At 39.2% G+C, this 20,757-nt stretch overlaps 1 protein-coding gene and 1 pseudogene across 1 annotated transcript in view; both read right to left on the bottom strand.

The window, feature by feature from the left end:
* Nucleotides 1-20,757, bottom strand: part of LONP2 (lon peptidase 2, peroxisomal) — a 116,411-nt gene that overhangs the window by 10,015 nt on the left and 85,639 nt on the right. The window contains exon 12 of the mRNA XM_027867581.1: nucleotides 6,137-6,279. Coding sequence (XP_027723382.1) covers nucleotides 6,137-6,279 — 143 coding nt within the window. The remainder of the gene's footprint in view (nucleotides 1-6,136; nucleotides 6,280-20,757) is intronic.
* LOC114046945 lies at nucleotides 13,489-15,339 on the bottom strand (annotated as a pseudogene).

The raw sequence follows: 20,757 nt of genomic DNA, 5'->3' as shown, positions 1-20,757 counted from the left end.
GGAACCTACATCATTCTCCTATTCAATAAACTCCAGTAACTATCACCTTTAGCGTAAGATTTAGAATGTTCTTTTTATCTTTCAAAGCCTTTTATAACCTAATCCCTTCCTACTTTTCACCTCAGCTCTCCTCCATGGTTCTCTGATGCAGTGACACTATGCTCTATCTCCCAACTCGCCTCTACCTCCTGGCTTCTATCAAGTTTCAGCTAAGGTCTCGCTTTCTGCCAGAAGCTTTTCCTAATCCTTAATCTTAATGCCTTCTCTCTGATATTACCCCCAATTTATCCTGTGTGTATGTATGTATATATATATATATATGCATGTGTATATGTGTGTGTATCTTGTCTGTACCTGGTTGTTTGCATGTTGTCTCATCCATTAGATTATGAACTCCTTGAAAGCAGGGACTGTCTTTTGCCTTTCTTTTTATCCCCAGAGCTTAGCACAGTGCCTCGCTCATAGGAGGTGTTTAATAAATGCTAGTTGACTGACTCAACCTTTATGGGCCTCAGTTTCCACATCTGTAAAGGGATTGGATTATATTATTTTGACCATTCCTTTCAGCGCTAACACTATGACTCATGTGAAATGATTACAGAGGAAGTTTAAAGTACTTGAGAATAAAATTTTTCAAGCATGAAGAGTTTAAGAAAGTCATTTGCCAGTTTCACACAATTCTCATTTACTGAACAACTCTTAGATCCCCTAAGAGCCAGATTGCTAGGTAAGACATCGAGTTACTACATGTATTGTGTTTATGTGTAAATGTAATATACATATGCAATACAGGCATGTGTAACATACACATAAACATACACTAAAAGGGACAGCTGCATTTCTTTTAAAATTCTAAGAACTTTTTTTTTTGTCTTTATCTTCAGCACCCAACAGTGTCTGAAACAGTACAGGTGCTTAGTAAGTGCTTGTTTGAATTCATGTTTACTTCTCAAATTCAGACTGGCCTTTTATGAAGCCCATTTAGCTTAAAATAACAAATCTTTTCTGCCTTTCTCTAAGGCTAGCCTGACATTTCTTACTGATTACATCAGACCTATGATAAGAAAGAAGGATTTTTGCCATGTTTCATAACATAGATGATGCAGTGGGTTTGTTTGTTTGTTTTTTTAAACAGACTCAAATGGCACAATTATAAACTGCTGAGACAACACAAGTTTTCTGGCCAGTTTGTACATAATACTCAATAATATTTAAATCACAGTTACACATGTTTTGAGACAGTTGGATGTTTCTGTTGTAGCCATAGTATCCACTGAAGTAACCATATCACAAGATGGCAGAATACTGAATAATCGATAATCATGGCTTCACAAATGGTCAGGTTTTTGTCTGTTTGTTTCTGAATATCTGATTCACAATAGTGTACAAATGCAGCAGGCTCCATTCTGTGTTCCAGTGATGGGTGCTCTGCCAATCTATTATCATCACATTATTGTCACATAAATGCCTGTTGGATTGGATCAGTAAATCTCTTAAGAAAATGTTTAAATGCGCAGAAATGTGTACAACATGCACAATCTAATAGGCAATAACCATGAAAGATAGCTTTCAGTCAGACCAATTACATACCATCAGTGTTGTCTTGGATGAGTGACTGTGTTTGATCTATGTAAGATAGGGGGTTTGTGTTATTTTTTTAAAAAAAAATTCATTTTTATATAATAACTATTCATTTTTATATAATAAAAAAAACCTGATATATAACATTCTAAGGTTTACAAAGCACTCTTCTGAGAACAGCCCTCACATGCCCTTTTATAAATGAGGAAACTGAAGCAAAAGTCAAAGGACTTCACAAAGGTTAAAAGACTTATTAAATACAATCACAGGATTTAGAGTAAGAAGGAACTTAAAAATGATCTTGATCAATCCCCTGCTTTTACAGATGAAGAAACTGGGCCCTGAAGAAGTTAAGTAAGTTGCACAAAGTCAGACAAGCGGTAGCATAGTTCCGAGGCAGTGCTCCTTATAGCACCCCCATTAACGATCAGATACATTCTGGCAGGCATCAGAGCCAGGGCTGGAATAAATACTGAATAAGAACAGTCCCTTCTCTACAGTATCATTATGCCCTTCCTAATTTCAGATGCTGTGATTCTTGGGGACACTTCATATGGTTTATGCTCATTTCTTTAATAGCTTCCTTTGGTGTCACTGAAAGTTAAGTGACATAGATCCATCTTATTCACTCTTAAGTTTTCAAAATGTCATTGGCTGTACTGGCTTGATGCTTTGACTTCTCTAAGAAAAGACTAAATGAAACCAAGTGATTATCCTTAAAAATAGCCTTTGTTTTTCTTCTCTTTTGCTGTATAATATATGGCCTAATGAGCGTGGGACAGGTTTTTTCATTTGCTTTTTAGACTTTCTCGCAATTTTTAGAAAGATACTTCTTTGAAATTACCAAACCAACATTCCTTCTAAAGTTCTAAAACAGAAGCATCATCTATAAAATGACTTCCCCATGCACTTCTCAACAAAAGAGAAATTCCCTTTAAGTTAATTTACTGTTAGAGATAGGTTAATGCCAAAATTACAGCAGATTCTAAACTGAAAATAGGTTGCAATGGGTCACCCACAAAAAAATGAACTCTATTGAATCTCCTACATAATGAATCAGATATATTAAGACTACAGACAGGGGAAATTACTTCAAACTTTCCTTAAAATAGATACCAACAAAGTTGGAAGGGAGAGCTAATGCCTGATCTCTAACTATATCAGGTTGAAATTTAAGAAGACCTTCCAGGACCAAGCTGTGTCAACTGACACAGTGTATTCTTTTAATCTATAAGGCAAAGAAAATAGGAGGATGAAATTTTTTATTTCAAAGTAAAATTATAATATTTTTTGCATCAATTGATACACCTGGGTTAACTAGGGTTAACTCTCCTTGTTTACAAAGTAGAGGCATTTTATACTTCTAACAAACATGATACCAGCACTCTGTGTGTGTGTGTGTGTGCGCGTGTGTGCATATGCATCTGTTTGTCTGTCTCTCTGTCTGTCTCCAGGGCAGGGGGTACAGTTTAAGGGTTTGCTGGTGTCTCAGTATGGCATGGATGATTTCTAAAATCTGAATGCAATCAAGAAATGCAAGCAAAAATATAATACTGATTTGGGAGGGGCCAGAAAACCAGATACCACAACAGATACTCCTGGCTACAATGGTTTTCTGAGACAGAAAACTGAAGAAATTTATGTGGGAAAAACTAAAAATATTTATTTGTTGTTCTAGGCCTCTTTTATAACTTCCAACCATAGTAAGACTTCCCCAAAGTCAGAGATAACTATTCTAATTTGGAGCTGTCTTTGTGTTGAAATTAACCTATATGGCATTTTCTCTAAACTTGCATCACAGGTACACAAGTGTCAAGAACCCATCTGACCTTGATCATTTGGGAAATTCAACCTGACAATAAGGTGGATGTGTGTGTGTGGAGAGAGGGGTAGGGGTGGGGGTGGTGTAGCTCACTAATACATTAGACACCTTTAAAAGTACTCTTAGCTAGATAAGATGGATCCATGCAGCTAATTGTTATAAATTTCTCTTTGTTGAATCTTAGAGAGAAGGCAACATATCTCTTTTTATATTCCTGGTAGCTACTGACAGTGCCTTGAATATATACATGAATTCAAGAAAGATCTGCGATTTCATCAGCATAGGAAAGAAACAGAAAGATCTGTGATTTCACTGGCATAGGGAAGAAACAGTAATTGTCATTTATATAGCTCTTCAAGATTTTCAAAGTGTTTTATCTTAATCTTTTCTCATTTAAGCCTCACAATGATTGAGTGAGGTACCATGGTTATTATTCCCATTTTATAGATGAAGACAGCGAGTGATTTGCTCTAATGAAAGCTAGGGGCAGGATATGTGCTCGGGTCTTCCTGACTCCACGGCTAGCACTGTATCCTCTATGCCACATCCCCACCTATGCCTTGCATATAGAGTAGGAGTTTAGCACACATTTGACCAAATTTTTTGGAAAGCATTAAATATGGTATTTTACCCACCTGGCATTTTCCCCCTAAACCTAACTATGGGGGAGGCAGGGAAACAGGACTTAATATTTCAGCTTCCCAACCATAGCTTAGATTTTTGCAGTGCTTTTCTTACAACACCTTTGTAGAGAGTATAAGAAGTATATCCTTTTTATAGAGATGGGGAATCTTGAGAAACATAGAGCAGTGAGAGGTGAGTTAGGGCTAATGGCCATTATTAATGACCAGATTACCTAGACAGTTTAGAGAAACCCCTAGAACATGACCTCCTCTGCAAGCTTGGAGAAGATCAAAAGTTATGTCTTCTGAGGCCTAAGCTGTTGAGCTCAATGAGGAAATCTGGAAAGGGTAACAAGGTTTTGTGGTATATTATCAAACTACCCTCCAGATTCATGTAAGTATAATAGGGCTGATTTGCACACAGAGCAAAAACTCCATAAGCAAAGTGAAACGGAATTCCTTCATTGGGCATTAAATATTTAGAACTGTTAAACTGTGCTTGTAAAATTTCTAATCTATTCCCCTTTGCTTTTTTTCTTTGTCATAGCTCCAAGAATTTCAGACTGCCTCCAAAAATAATACCAATAAAAAAGTTTGGAGGAAGTTTAAAGTGCATGTCTACCCTACAATCATGGATTAGAGCTGGAAGTGCCAAGGTCATCTAATTTAATCCCTTCATCTAAACCAGTGAAGTGACTGATGGCCTGAGGCCACAGGAAGGACAGTGGCAAAGCCTGGGATTCAAACTCAGGGCCTTTGACTCCAAATTCAGTGGTCTTTCCACTCTTCCACATTAGTAATACGGACTATTCTTGTGTTGCCCTGTCTAATCTAATTATTCTCAGCAAACTGCTAGAATGTACTTTTGCTGGAATTAAATTGATTAAATGGATTAAAGTGGTCCCACTGACACTGCACAGTCACAGTTTATCATCTTCTTCACCAAACCATTTTTAGGGCTTCATAATCTTTCAGAGCAAGAAAGCAGAATTTCCTAAAGTAAGAAGCTCAATGCCCAGAACCCCAAGGTTTTATCTTTGCTTACATGTTTAAGTTGATTATGTTATCTTAAGGCCTTAAAAACTCTTAAGAAACCCTACTTTAAAGGCACTATAAGTCCTAACAGCAGCCCCAAATGATTCTGACAGATTCTGCTCTCCATCATACCTACTGCCCAAGACAACAATCTTTATTTATGAACTGAAACTCTATACAAATATAAACTCATTTCCATAAAAGGGAGCATGAGATAAGGCTGCCCTATTCCCAGTGTGACCCATGTCAAACAATTTCCATTTGTAGTCAATCCAAATGTCTGATAAGGAATATTATTTTCTGCCACTCACCTTGTGTTGAAATGTACCTTTGTGTCATAAACGAGGTGATGGCTGCCTTGTACTTCTGAATAAAGATGTTCCCAAAAAAACCCTACTAATATTAACACTTTTCCCTGAGAAGTTTTCCTAGTGGCTTAGCTAAATACAAAAACAGAATAAAATGTATTAAGGAAGTCTACCTCAGTCGCAGACACCTATTTTAAGCAACTTCCTCCCTCAAGTTCTCATCACCTTTCTAGCTTTGCCATGGTCCGGGAGTTCATGGGGTATGACGTTTGTGTGATGTAGGAAAGAAAGGAAATGGGTGGAGACATAGACACTAGCTTGAGCTGAAAGGAAACAACAACAATAGAAGAACAGCATCCTGAAAGAAGGAATCTAGGACTGAATGGGCAGTGATCTCTGGTGCTCATTTTCAAGCAATTATCTCGTACTAGCTTTTCCCTCAATCCTAAGAAATCCTACATTTAAAGCAAATATACACCAAGAATAAAGATGTGCAAAAAAGGAGACCTGTTACACTAGGGAAAATTTGTAGTTTTCCTCTCAAAGTGGAATTAGATGGTGGGGGGAAAAAAAAGCAACGCAGACTAGATTATAGTAAAGGAACACTCTGATACCACTTTTGTGCCACATGGAAAACAGATCTTAACTATAAAACAAACAAAACAGAAATGACTACTACCATCTCAATTCCACATCCAAATTTCAAAACAATAAGCAATAGCTCGATTATACCATCTTAGGATAAATAGAGAAACAAGAACAGTCACCTCCATTTCATACATCGGTGGCCCCAGGATATCTTTCAGTGCGTGGAAATCAATTAAGATAGGCATTTCAGGTGGCAGGGCCAGGTCGGGTGTGTCACTGATGGATTCGGGTTTTGCATCTTCCAGGAGGTGTTCTCTGCACCCTGAGAGAGTAAATTTAACAATCATAAAAGCTTCAAACAATGGAACATTTGTGGCATAGCTGAAGGAATGCTAGACTGGGAACCTGAAGATCAGAGGTTTTTTCCTGGGTGGTATGCTTGATAGCCATGTGACTCAAGGTAAGTCGCTTGCCCTATCTACCTCATAGAGATGCTGAAAAGAAAGTTGTGATCCTTAAAAGTACTAAATAAACATATAAGTATTGTGCAATCTGCCTCATTTACCAACACGTCTGAAAAGACAAATCCGAAGCATATCAACTACTCTAAAATTAAACATTTCATCTTACTGATGTACTAAGGCAGAGAAATCCATTGTCATTGTTAAAAATTAAAGCTCCATGTGTGATTGTGTATATGTGAACAAACTTTCAAGAGTCCTTGGAAGGAGATACAAGGTGATGAAGTTAAAGGTCAAATATTCAGAGGCTCAAATGCACTATTTTTGATGGTTTAGTAAAATCCACATCTTAAGGCCATTTGATTCCTTCTACTTTTGATTAAACTGGGCAGAGCTTGATGAAGTCTTAAGTTTGATGGCAGGCAATCTGAATTTGGAAAAGGCAGTAACTATCAGATGTTGTGCCTCTCTTATGAGTGCACAGGTCAATTGTGATGATATGATTTACCTTCCTGAAAGCCAAGGAGGAAGCCTAGTGGACTCCCTTAGAATAATGGGACGTTTCCTCCTTGTCTTCTCCTAATCTGATGAAACCCTACATTGGCTAATTGCTGGGGAAAAGTAGAGACTCATTAAACTATCCTAACAGGTATAATGGATGATGGATGGATAGACTACGGATGATGACAAAAAGATCTATGTAGTGTTTTAAGGTTTACAGAGTTTTACAATAGATTAACTTATTTGATTTTTCACCTCAAACTTCTGAGTACTCACTCAAATGATGAGACTAAGGCTCAGAAAAATTAAGCAACTTGCTCATGGTCACATTAAATATTATAAGCAGGATTCACACCTGGGGGCAGCTAGGTAGATAGAGGGCTAGACCTGCCATCAGGAAGACTCATTTTTCTGAGTTCAAATCTGGCCTTAGACACTAACTGTGTGAACTTGGGCAAGTCACCTAACCCTGTTTGCCTCAGTTTCCTCATCTGTAAAATGAGCTGGAGAAGGAAATGGCAAACCACTCCAACAATGAAGAGTCAGACATGACTGAAACAATAACAAAAATTCAAACCCAGGCTTCTCTCAAATTTTACAAACCTAGAGCTCTTTCTACTACATATAATGTTGCTTTTCTAAGAAGTCCTATCTGAAACAGAAAAGGTGGTGGGGGGGAGAGGGGAAAGAAACCAGCATTTATCAAATACCTATTATGTGCTAGGCACTTGCTAAGTTCTTTACAAGTATTCTCATTTGATCTGCACAACAACACTGTGAGGTAGTTGCCATAATTATCCCCATGTTGCAGTTGAGGAGACTGAGGAAGACAAGGTCACACATTTAGTAAGTGTCTGAGGCTAGATTTGAACTTAAGTCTTCCTGATTCTAGGCTCCATCTATGGCACCACCTAACTATGGAAGGAAGCAAGGAAAGAAGAGAAGGAAGGAAGGAGAGTGGGAAGGAGGGAGGGAGACATTTGTGGCTAAGAAATCTAGCAGGAAGGATCAGGAGTGAAGGGGGGAAAGGGACAGAAAGAGGTGGGAGGGGCAGAAAATGGTCACCATTCAATCTATTTCTTAAGGTTTTCTAAACCATTCTTCTAGTCATTATTATTCTATGAGGCTGTGGGTTTACTGACCCTTTCGGAATTGTGCATTCTATTCCCTTTTGATTTTATGACTTCCTCTTGTCTTTCCCCACACAATCCCTTCCTTTTCATTTTTCATATTTTTCCTTGAGAGCAGAGACCCCATTTCCTTCATCTTTTTTTTCTCCTTTGGAAATGGAAATGTACCTAGCACAGAACCTTGAAAACTTAAAATTTAAAGTCTGCTGGATTAACGTCATTCTCCCCCTCCCCCCAATAAACAATGTTTTATTAGCAGATTTTTTTAATATTACAAATTTAGATGCATTCTCAAAGTATGTACACAGAATATCAGAAAGCAATGCCTGATGGAAAATATTCTGTCATTTCCAAAACAATGTCAGTCCTATCATCTTTTGGAAATGATTATTTTATACTTGATTCCCTTTTTGCTACAGCATTTTTGGATGCCAGTGACCATCTTTCGTAGTGGCAGGATGAAGGAGAAATGAGGGTTTTTTCAAACAGATCTAGTCAGAGAAGCTTCTAGGAGTGCCATCAAGGCTAGGCCTTGAAATATGGAAATTGGGTGTTGGGGCATGCATGAGTCAGCAATCTTTCAGAAGAGGAGGACTGTGAAGGAGGCTTTTGCCAGAAAGAGGTATGTACCTTTTTGGGATTTTCACACTAAGTTTTCTACTCTACTATTTCTACTGCCCTCCTGGAGTTTGCCCAAGTCAAAGTTAGCTGCCCAATGCAAGGTACAGAGCTGTGCTTTGTAAAGTTAAGTCCACTTGGCATTTAAAGAATTTCTTCTTCCACAGTCCTTCCTAGATGTCAGGGGCCAACTTTCTCTGGGGTGAAGGAAGCGGATTTTCAAATAGATGTAGATTTGAAAGTTCCCTCAGGTTCCAGTAGTACCAAGGAGGCCATAGCTTCTAACCCTGCCTACTCAGGGCACTCTCCTTTCCAGAGGGACAGGCTGAGAGGGAGCTTTCTGGAGCCAGGAGGTACCTGTCCTCCAGGCATCAATGGACAGTGGGAGGGAAGAAGGGTTTACACGCATGGGGGCTAATCTCGCCTCCACTAGAATTCTCCCCAGATTTACTCAAGTTGTTCTTTGTGTACCAACAACACAACCAGTTGGGCCCTGTTCAATTCAACTCAACAAGCCCTCTACCCAGCACTGGAAGTCCTGAAGGCATCTGCTGTCCTCTTCTGTATTTCCAGCATGTTCTTGGCCTGTGTTTACTAGTTGTTCCGAATCTTTATGAGGAGTGACAAGGGGGGAGGCCCTGAAGGGGCCTTCTGAGATGAGGACTGGAATACAGCTTGGGAGTTCTTTTGATGCCTGCCAAGGATCTAGGAAACTAGGAAAGTTGCAGGGATGGAGGTGGCTTGTACAGCAAGATTCCTGCCATCATGGTGATTCTCAGCTGGCTGCACAGGCCTCCAGTCTCTCATGCCTGACCTGGAAGGGCTTCTGGAGGCCCTGGGCTGAGCTCAAATGGGCTGAGTAGCTGGCAGGGAAGCAAGAGCAAGGCAGGGATGGAAGCAGACAAGGAAGGAAGATGATTCACTTCACTCTTAAAGAGATATATATTATCTATTCATCTAAATTTATTTGGGATTGAAATCTGAGATATTTGGAGACACCCTGAGATGTTACTAAGTTATGAATTATTATCCTATATCTTTTAAGTTGGGGGGGAGGAAGCCTTCCCAGGTTTCTTGCCTGCTCTATTTCTTTTTTCCCCCATCAATGCTAAGATGGAATCCTGATGGAAAATATATAATTTAACATATGTCCCATTAAAGTTTAAAGCCTTTGCTCTACTAAGTCTCCTCCATCCATTTGGAGTAATAAATAGCTGACATTTATAGTACTTTAAGGTTTACAAAATGTTTTACATATACTTCCTTCTTGATTTCTAAGTAGTCTGCAAAGTTTAAATCTCTATATAAACGTTAGCTAAATAATCTAGACATGATATGTGCTCCTACTTTGTGGATATTTTCCAAAGAGATGGCATAGTTTATACCTATAATATCTTTGCCTGTCTTTAAACTGAATCATCCCTTCAGGCCTAGTTAAAATCCAACCTCCTCTATCCCTTATGGAACCAAATCACACTAGTCTTTTCCCTGCTTCAACAAGCATTTCAATCAATAAGCATTTATTAAATATTTACTATGTGCCAGACACTGCTAAGCACGGAACCTTCTTGCTCTCTCACAGCACTTTGTGTCTGTCATGTAAAACCTGGAACTTAGTTATTTGTTTTATTGTCTTCTAATTGTTATGCTCAGGTGCCCAGCTAACTAGATTATATGCTCATTAGGGGCAGGGGCTGTAGTGCAGACATTTCCTCTTATGTTGCTGTTTTCCAAAGTCCTAGTCCTGCCTCTTCCATCTAGTATCTGTGTGACCTTTGAAAATATGAGCCTAAGTGTCCTCACCTGGAAAATGAAGATATCAGTACCTATCCTTTTTATCACACAGTGCTGGATAAAATGGTCTCTGAGTATGAAAGAACTTTGAAAACCATATGACAATACAATTTAGGGGTAAAATGTGTTATCTCCTTGGAAAACATCCACAAGGGGGAGGATGTCTAGGTTATTAATAATGTAGCTAACACCCATATAAAGCTTTAAAGTTTGCAAACTACTTAAGATGCATTGTATCACTTGAAATTCATAGCAACTCTTCAAGGTGGGTTATACAGATAATATCCCTATATTACAGTTGAGGAAACTGAAGCTTAGAGGTTAAATAACTTGCTCATGTTCACACAGCTAGTGAGTGCTGAGGGAAGGATACGGACCCAATCTCTTCCAACTACAAGTCCTATTGTTTTGTTATTGTTCCTCTGAATTTTATAGGAAAAACAGGAAGGGTTAATTTTATTTATAATCTAAAAGTGGCTGTGAAGGAGCTGTCACTGGTACTGGGTGTTCAAAGGAGATGGGAGAATCTTTCTGCTTACTAAGTGCTGTGGCTCTCACCATGATCAATAAATGAAGACTGGCTAAACTCTTTATTTGACCTCTGTGCACCAGGCAGATTTCTGGGTTACATGCTAAGGTACAACTTTGATTGATGAAGCAGGACTGAGGGAAAGCATGTGAGTGCTTATAGGGAGAAGTATCATCATTTAATTAAAATTAATTGCATAGAGAGAAAACTGCCACCTGTATAAAGTTATTGTACCATGAAGCTGCAAGTGAAATGGTATTGAGGTTTCATATAATGTATTTAAGGGGCTGCAAGTGTTCTCTGTCTTTTGGGGTCTGTGATTTGCTTCTTTGAGACCTAATTACTGTTGCCAGTCTGTATTATGCTGTCACAGGAGGAAGTAATGCAGAATGGGTGAAAGCCAATCCACAATTATGTAACAACAGTTTCAGGACATCCAATCCCTTTGCTATGTGTAATGCTGAATTCTGTACAAGGCCTGAGAATTCATCTGGGCCAAGGGTAACAGGTTTGGGGGAAGGGGGGGGAGCAGCTACTTATACAGTTAAGGCAACCAGCACTCAAAATAGAAGGGCTGGCAATTTGCCTTAGGCTATAGAAACAGCAGCTGTGTTATGAAAAATTCAATAAAGTCCCAACTAATCTGCACTTCAAAACGGGATGCCATTAAAATACAAGCCAAGAGACTCAATCTGTGATACAGTGCCAGGACCTCTGGAGAGAGACCACAAGCCTGACAGAAGGCACAACACACAACCAGGGGTGAGAACAGGGAAGTACCAGATCTTAACGGGAATGTACATTTTGAGCCCTTAAAGAAAATCCTGTCGTATAATGAATGCTACCATTTAAGGGGAAAAAGAAATACTTGCCATTGGAGAAGAATATGTCTGTGGTCACCTTAAAGTCGCAGGCACAAAGCAGTCAACCCTAAGGCAGAAGCCACTCTGCAGAGTCATGGCTGACAGGAAGGAAGAGGGATGTGGAAGGACCATTCTACCACAGCTCTTCAGCTTTGTCAGTGTTTCCCATGTATACTGACACTACTGTGTCAGTTTGTGTCATAACACGAATAGTCAGACAGTTCAGGGAATTTTGACTTTGTTGGTACTGTCCAGCATTGCCACTGGAAAGAATGAATATATCCCAAATCTTGGACCTTCTCTAGACTAAAAAGCCCACCCTTCCTATTGGAACAGTGTCATATTACCTACTAAGTTCTTCTTGATGGCTAAAAAGCACAGTAGAGGCGTTGGGTTAATCACAGAGTTAGAAAACAAACAGAGAGGAAAATGCCGTGTCTGGTCTGAAGAAAATATGCATGGGAGCACTGCATAATTCTAGAGAAGAGAAGGCTATCGATGTGACTAGATTAGCTGCTACCCTTCCCCCATCCCCGAGGAATGAACAGTGTGGCAAAATGGAGAGTCCTCATGAAGCTCTCCCACATATAAAGGTATCAGTGGCTAATATTTGTTGTTTAAAACAAAATCAATTCCACAATCGTGCTTAAAAAAATTGGTTGGGTTTTTTTTTTTTTTGGGTGGGGGTGGAATGTTGAGTTTTCGGAGTCACATAGTATGAAACGGGTCAGTATGTAAGAGTTTTGAATTTTGGCTCTACCTACAACTGACACACTCTTTGGCCTTGAGCAAAATCACTTACCTCTATGCATCTGGGTTTCCTCATCCGTGTACTGGGATAATTAACACTGACCTCAGGAGGTTGCTGGGAGAGTTAAATAATGTTTGTATGGTGCCTTAATATGAAGAAATGAAAAGCCTTGAATTATATCATTAGATCACTTTTCAAAGTATCTTTCTGACAAGGTACCAAAATGAAATATAAACTCAAGTTACCATTCTATTTGCTCTCCAGTTCACTTCACCTGAAGATTACAGTATTCTTTTTTCACGATCCTCCCAACAGGTAATTCTGCATGAAACCTTACATGTTATTTACATGTTGTTTTTTCTCTTTTTTTTGGGGGGGGGTACTTTGGTACTTAGAAGAGCTCCTGGCACATAGTAAGTGCTTAATAAATGATTGTTAACTGACTTCTCCAAAGTCACCAGAAGCAAAGTTAGGATTCAAGGCTTATTTTTATATCCAGGGATATATTCAGGGGCTCCAAGGGCTGAGCCCTGATGACAAGATGACAAACTTTACCAGGGCTGACAGAGACTGTGGTCCATACTTATGGACCAATAGGGGCAAATGACTAATTAGAACAAGGACTAGTAGCAAGAGCTATTAACAAATACAACATGAAGACTGAAGATCTTGTTCTACAAAGTATTAAGAGCAGGGAAACTTAAGCAATGGCCTACATAAACTGTGTGATAGTCATGGCAAAAAGACAAGTGACTTCTCTAAACTTGAAGTGCATGTCCTTTTAGAAGAGAAAGTAAAGCAACTTCAGAAATACCTCTCCACTCTCAAGGGGGAAAGGAGTGATTTTTTTTTAAATGGAGGTTAATTTATTGTCACTGTTCTAAATGTACAAAAAAATGAGAAAAAAAACCCCAATTCAACTCTCTCCCATCCCCTCAATATTCTCCTAATACAAATAATCCTCATTTTACTCCCATCCCCCCGCCCCCAACCACATACAAATATCAACTGGTTCTGGCATTTCCATTAACAGTGCACCTAAAGAAACAGCTCAGAGAAAATGAAACAGGATTCAAACGGCATCCCCGCTGTCCATTCATCCCTGAGGCACTGGTTGCTCCATCTCTGGTAAAAGTCCTTATACAAAGTGGTCTGTTTTTGGCTGCTACTTTAGAGATCTTCCTCTGCCGCCTTCTTTTTGGATTTTCCCTCTTGGACCACAGGAGAATTTGTTGCTTCTCTCTGTAGGTAGTTAATAAAGTCACTAATTTCATGGCCACCTTCATATATCCGTGGATTCTGCTTATTATTGGCTGGAGAGAAGTAGATGGTAGAGAAGCCTCTGACTTCATATGAAGAAGGCACATCATTGGATGTAGCAGCCATCTTTGCTGTGACAATGCTGGGATCTTTGCTGAGCTTTTCTTCCAACTCTTTGTACTTGGGCTCCAGGTGTTTACAGTAATCACACCAGGGGGGCATAAAATTCTATCAGAACATCTTTATCAGCAGTCATAATTTGATCAAAGTTCTCAGCCACTACTACCTTCACAGGTCCATCATTATTTTCTGGGACAGGCTCAGACTTTAAGTATCTCCTCAGGATGCCATCAAGGGAATTCTTCAGGAATTGCTCAAGAGCATTCTCATCACAGGACAACTCCTGCATAATGCATTTCTCTCCTTTCACAGTTTTGATAGCAACAACAGGCATTTCTCCAAAGGTTCTTTCCAAGCCAAAGTCAGAAAGTTCATGGCTAAAAGTTTTGCAACTAGCAACGGCCAAGTTGAGTCTCTATTGAGCTTTCAGGAATTTCTGTGCCACCTTCATTATTCTGTTTCTCCAGTAGTTGGACCCTTTAGCATTCATCTCAGAGTCTACATCATAGTAAGCCCTGGAGTAGGTCTTTGTTGTCTTCTGTCATGTGAGGGCAAATACCAAAAATGTTCTCCTGGATAAATTTTTTAATTTTGCCACTGATTATCTTTTTTCTTTTTTTAAAGGCAATTGGGGTTAAGTGACTTGCCCAGGGTCACACAGCTAGTAAGTGTCAAGTGTTTGGTCTGAGGCTGGTTTTGAACTCAGGTCCTCCTGACTCCAGGGCCGGTGCTCTATCCACTGTGCCACCTAGCTGCCCCCACTGGTTATCTTTTCCTTTGTGTATTGTATAGTGTTTCCCTCAAATCTGTTAGCCAGATGTGCAGGCCAGAACAAAGTGATACCCTCTCCATCAGGATCATACTTCTTCACCAGATCATCAACATTGGAGTGTGCAAGGTGGTAGGTTTCCCTCAAGTTTGTAGCTGCTTTTAGGAACTCTGAGAGAGATTCATTGTATAAGTCTTTGAAAAAATCCACCACAGAAGTAGCTTTTTCACTAATGAACTTCTCAAAATTTTCTGCACTCATGCTGAGACAGGTCTTGCCTCTTCTTCAGATGACTCACAATTCCATCGCTGACTCCATATTCGTTACAGGTATTTGAGTTAGCAGTACAGTCAACCTTTGCTAAAGGAACTATTCCTTTTAATCTAGTTGCTGCAGCTTCATATTCTGGGGCAAGCCTCTTACAATGTCCACACCGGAGTGAGAAGAACTCCACTAGCATGAGGCTAGTGCTGCCCACATCAGCCATGTGCCACTAGAAGTTGTTGTCCATGAGTTCTAGCACATTGGAGGCGGCCAGGAACAGTGCCAGACCTGGAAGCAGAGTGAGGTGGTGGCACATGGCCATGGTGGTGAACAGGGTCAAGGCCTGAAAGGAATGGGGGAGGGGGGGGTGGGTAGGCCCAGTCCAGGTGTTGTCTCAGCAGCTCACATGTCAGGAGTGATTTTTTTAAAATGGGAAATAGGCTTCAATGTTAAAAGAAAAAGGAAAAAAGGAACTGAAGAGTTGGAAAGGAATTCTGCTCAGTGTCAGGAGGCTGAAAAGTAGAAGAATGTGACAGAGAAGAAAAAGAGAAGAACCACTGAATGTTTGGAATTAAGTAACAGAAATGAGCTCTTCCCTAAGAGGAGGAGAAAACTGGACCTTATGAGAAGTGTTGCTTGATCTCCAAGGCATGATAATGTGGATCCACAGGTATCATCATATAAGGGATCATCCAGGAAAGATGACAAAATGAAGAGATGAGTAGTGGAGGTGCTGAGGGGATAAAGAAAAGAAAGGCAGATTTGGAAACTCAACAGCAAAGTAAGAGGATTTTAAGAGAGAATAATGGAGGTGGCATCAAGATGGCAGAAGGAGACTTCAAGCAACTTCTCTTCAGCTTACCTAGAACCCTTTCCACACTGACATAAAAAGCATGCCAAACTGAATTCTGAGCAGGCAAGTCAAGACAAAGTCACAATGAGTCATTTTTTACCAGCCCAGGGCAGATTAGGAGGACAGAAAGAGAGGTCTGCAGATACTGGGGTGGGGGCCAAGAACACAGCATTGCAGAAATGGCACTGGCTGTAGGGCAGCAGTAGCACCCAGGGATATTAAAGGTACTAAAAACCTGGTTAGAAAGATATCCCAGGGGATCCCTGATCAGGCCCCAACTGGAAGCTCTGTCACCCATTTACCAGTTCTAGGTCACAGTTCCAGTGCAGGGAAGGAGCAGATGCAGTTTTAAGGGAGAACGGGTCATACCTGTGTAAAGATCAGAGTACAGACCAAGAGAGCAGGAACCAGACTTCTTTCTGGATCACAGAACTTTAGAAGCACCAAAAATTTACAGGACCCCAGATCTATCCATGAAAGTAGCAGAAGGATGTAAAAGATAGAAGCATAGCTTGACTAGTTTAGGCATGCCCCCCACCGCCCCCTCCCCACCCCTTTCTGATGAGCAGAGCTTAACTCTAATGCAAAGCCCAAAGTCAAGAAATAGGCTGGAAAAATGAGCAAACAACAATAAAAGAACCTGAACATAAAATGCTACTATGGTGACAGAGAAGCTCAAGAACAAACTCAGAAGAAGACAACTACTCAAATATATCTACAAGCAAAGAAAATACTTACAGGACACAAGCCCAACAAGGATTCCTAGAATGCTAAAGAAAGAGATTTTAAAGAGAGAGAGAAAAAAAAAGATTTAAAAATTCTAATAAGAGCAGTAGAGGAAAACTTGAGAAAAGAAATGAGAGATTTGCAAGAAAATTATAAAGAGAGTCAACAGCTTGGCAAAAGAGGCACAAAAAAAACTGAAGAAAATGACTTTAAAGATCAGACTAGACTAAATGGTTAAAAAAAAAGTTTTAAAAAGAGATAAAAAAATTAGTAAAAAAAATAAAATATCCTTAAAAATTAGAATCGATCAAATGGAAGCTGATGACCCCATGAAACATCAAGAAACAATAAACAAAGTTAAAAGACTGAAAAAAATAAAAGAAAATATGAAAAATTTCATCAGAAAAAACAACTCTTAAAAAATAGATTGAAGAGAATTAATTTAAAAATTGTTAAACTTCTAGAAAGCTGTGAATAAAAAAAGTGCTTAGAGATCATATTTCAAGAACTTATAAAGAAAAACTGTCCTGATATCTTAGAATCAGAGGGCAAAACAGAAATTTAGAGAATCCACCAGTTGTCTGGTGAAATGAAATGAAAACTCCCAGGAATATTACTGTTAAAACCTGGAACTCCCAGGTAAAGGAGAAAATACTGAAAGCATCTAGAAAGAAACAATTCAAATACTGTGAAGCCACAGTCAGGATCACTCAAGATTTAGCAGCAAGCACCATGAAGGAGAAAAGGTCTTGGAATATGATATTCTGGAAAGCAAAGGACCTAAGGTTACAACCAAGCATAACCTACCTAGCAAAACTGAGTATAATCCTACAGGGGAAAAAAATAGGCATTTAAAGAAATACAGGCTTTTTCAACATTCCTGATAAAAAGACCAAAGTTGAATAGAAAATTTGACATTCAAACATGAGACTCAAAAGAAGCATAAAAAGGTAGATTTGAGTAAGAAATCATAAGAGACTAAAAACAAGTTAAACTCTACATTCCTATATGAGAAGATATGCATGTAACCCCTAAGAACTTTATCATTACTAGGGCAGCAAGATGGAGTCTACTTAGAGGGCATGGGTATGAGTCTATTATGTTAGGATGATTTCAAAAGATAAATAGAAGGGTAGGAAAGAGGGATGCAAGAGGAAAAGGGGGAAGGAAGAGGAAGAATGGGGAAAATTTTCTCACCTTAATGAGGCACATGAAAAAGAGTTTATAGAATTAAGAGGAGAATAGGAGGAGCAGGCAATGCTTGAACTTCACTCATCTGAAGTGGTTTAAAGAGGGAAGAATATACATACACACACAGTTGGGTTCTCTGGTTCTAAGAGTCATGATCTCAGACAAAGAAAAAGCCAAAATAGATCTAATTAAAAGAGAAAATAATGGAAGCTACATTTTGCTAAAAGGTACCACAGACAATGAAGTAATATTAATACTAAATATGTGTGAACCAAAATGGCACAGCATCAAAATTCTTGAAGGAAAAGTTAAATGAGTTATAGAAGGAAATAGATAATAAAACTATAATGGAGGGACAGAGAGACTCAATTTAGTTTCAGGGTGTGACACATTTTGGGAATAACCTTGACAAGCTGGAGATCATCCAAAGCAGTGCACTCAGAATGGTGAAAGGCCTTAAATTCATGCCATATGAGGATTGGGTGAAAAAACTTGGGCTATTTAAACCTGGAGAAGAGAAGACTCAGAAGTATTTAAAGGAAAGGCTATCATACAGAAGAGGTATTAAGACTTGTTCTAAAAAGCCCTAAGAGCAGAATTAGTAATGAATGGGTGGATGTTGCAAAGAAGCAAATATAGGTTGGACATAAGGAGAAATTTCTTTAAAATTAGAGCTATCCAATAGATATGTTGTGCAGGCCTGCTTTCTGCAAATCCCTCAGCAAAACTGACTCCAAGTTCCCTTAGGGCAGGCCTAAACAACATGCTGTCTGCGGGCTGTATGTAATGCAGGCCTGCCCTAGAGTGTAATACAGAGGAACATGCGATTAAAATGCTAAAATAGGACTTTTTAACCCATGACCATATTCTTAATGCCAGAAAATTCTGTTCTCACTGACCTGCATTTCTTTTGTAATTTCAATATGCTTTGAAAGCTGAAAGCCACCTTAGATGGGAATACACTGGGAGCACAAGTTTGCAGCCTTGCTGAGGGTGCACAATTTTCAATAAATCAAATCATAATTAAGACTCTCGGAAATTTTTGCCATTTAGTCTAGCAGTGTACAGTAAAAGCCCAAAGAGCAAATATCCTTTTGCTCCCTTCATCAACCTAATGACAATGTTGTTCATGGGCACAGAGACACCTGAGTTCTTTCAGTTTCAACCAGATTTGGGGACAGAGGAAGAGAAAGTATGGATAAATAACAACAGTGGAGTATTGCCCCAAGAGTTAGCTACATGTGTGGGAGGTAGGGCCAGGTTCTGTACTGGTTCTCTAGCAGCAGCAGGCACAGCCTCATGGAGTTACCACAGTGACCACGAGAGGAAACTGCAGCTACAAACTCCTCAGAAAGAAGGATTAAGTTTTTCCTCTAAGCAGCTATTGCACAGGAAATGGTCAAATGTCATTTTCCACCCATTTTCCCTTTGCCACAAGAGCATAGCTTAAAATCAAATCAGGTCTGAGAGTAGAAGAATCACTTGGAAAATAAAAAATGCAGGACACTGCTTAAAGTTACATGGGAAAAAAAGTGTAGTAGTAGTAGTTTCATGTGCTTTGGAGGAAAGGGTATAGTGGTTTAGTGTCTCTTAGCAGGGGAGATAAAACTTTAGGGAAAACTGGACAGAGAGAGCAGACAAATAAAAATAAGTCTTATGAAAATATCTGGTCTTTTTTCCCTAGTAGATATGTAAACCCACTTCATTAGAGATTCCTTTTTCTTATAGTACCCTAACAAAACTTTTTTTTTTTTAGAAAATAAGAATTTTTGTCTTCATTGACTGATTACATGCTAATTTCTCTTATTTTCTCCTACAATTCTCATGAACATTTATAAACATCCAACTCCAGCTGTCATTTTCTAGACCAGAAATAGATTTAAAACTAATGCCCTTGCTGTGAGAGTAAAAGTGTTTTTCCCTCTAGGCCAGGAAAAATAACATGTACCAAGGGAGAAAGACCAGCATGGTGAGAGACCTTGCCAAAATCAGGTGAAGGAACTAGAATGCTGATGCTGTAGAAAAGAATACTTGGAGTGGGGGAGTAGGAGTGATGAGAAAATATGCTAGTGAAGGACTGACATATTAAAAGAGGATTAAATTTACTCTGCTTGGCCCAGGTTCGGATGAGAATCCAGTCTTCCCATCTCTTACACTCCTTTCATTAACTCCTTTGCCTATAGCAATCCTGGAAAAGTCATCTCAAGTCTAAGAGCTCTATATAGTAGGACCTACAACCTTGCTTATATTGTGTCTTCACTAACATCAAACTGTTGAGTTTGATAGAAATGAAACTCTACTCTCCAATGAGATATAAAATCCCTGAAAACAGGGTGGAATAAAGTTGGATTATTTGATTATTATTTTTTCCTTTTGGTGTGAACCTGGGATTTCATCTGTATGGGGAACCTGTAGTGGGAAAGTTCCCTCTGCCAACACAAATTGGAAAGTGTTGTATAACATATGGTCTTAGAATAGCTGCTGAGAGTGCTAAGAGGCTGAATGACTTGCCTAGTTTCAGGTAAGCCAGTACGTATCTGAGGCAGGACTTGAGTCGGAAGCCACCTCTCTATCTGGATTGTTTATACCATGGCCTTAATTTTGTCCAAGGGGAAAAAAGAAAGGACAGTAAATATCATAGTGTTATTTTGCCCAAGAGCACCATGAACTATTTTTCTTTCTATGAAAATGAGTTACATTATGAAAGCTATTTATTACTACACTGTTTAATTCATCTTGACATGAAGTACTCATTTTCCTTTGAAAACTATATATGTTAAGCATGAAGACTTGAGTTGTATTTCAGGGGTGATATGAAGTTTAGGAATCAGCTCGCTGACATATAAATGCTTATGAGTTGCTCATGAGCAGCAGCCTATGAGGAAAAGAGTTCATGTGAGAATCACTGAGTGGGAGTCATGTTGGCATCTCATCTCTATAGTGTGTGGGTACCCATGTATCCAGCCCTGT

The sequence above is a fragment of the Vombatus ursinus genome, unplaced genomic scaffold (assembly GCF_900497805.2).
Source record: "Vombatus ursinus unplaced genomic scaffold, bare-nosed wombat genome assembly UNPS02014786.1, whole genome shotgun sequence".
NCBI lineage: Eukaryota > Metazoa > Chordata > Mammalia > Diprotodontia > Vombatidae > Vombatus > Vombatus ursinus.
The sequence above is the reverse complement of the archived record's forward strand: the minus strand, read 5'-3'. Positions and strand labels throughout refer to the sequence as shown.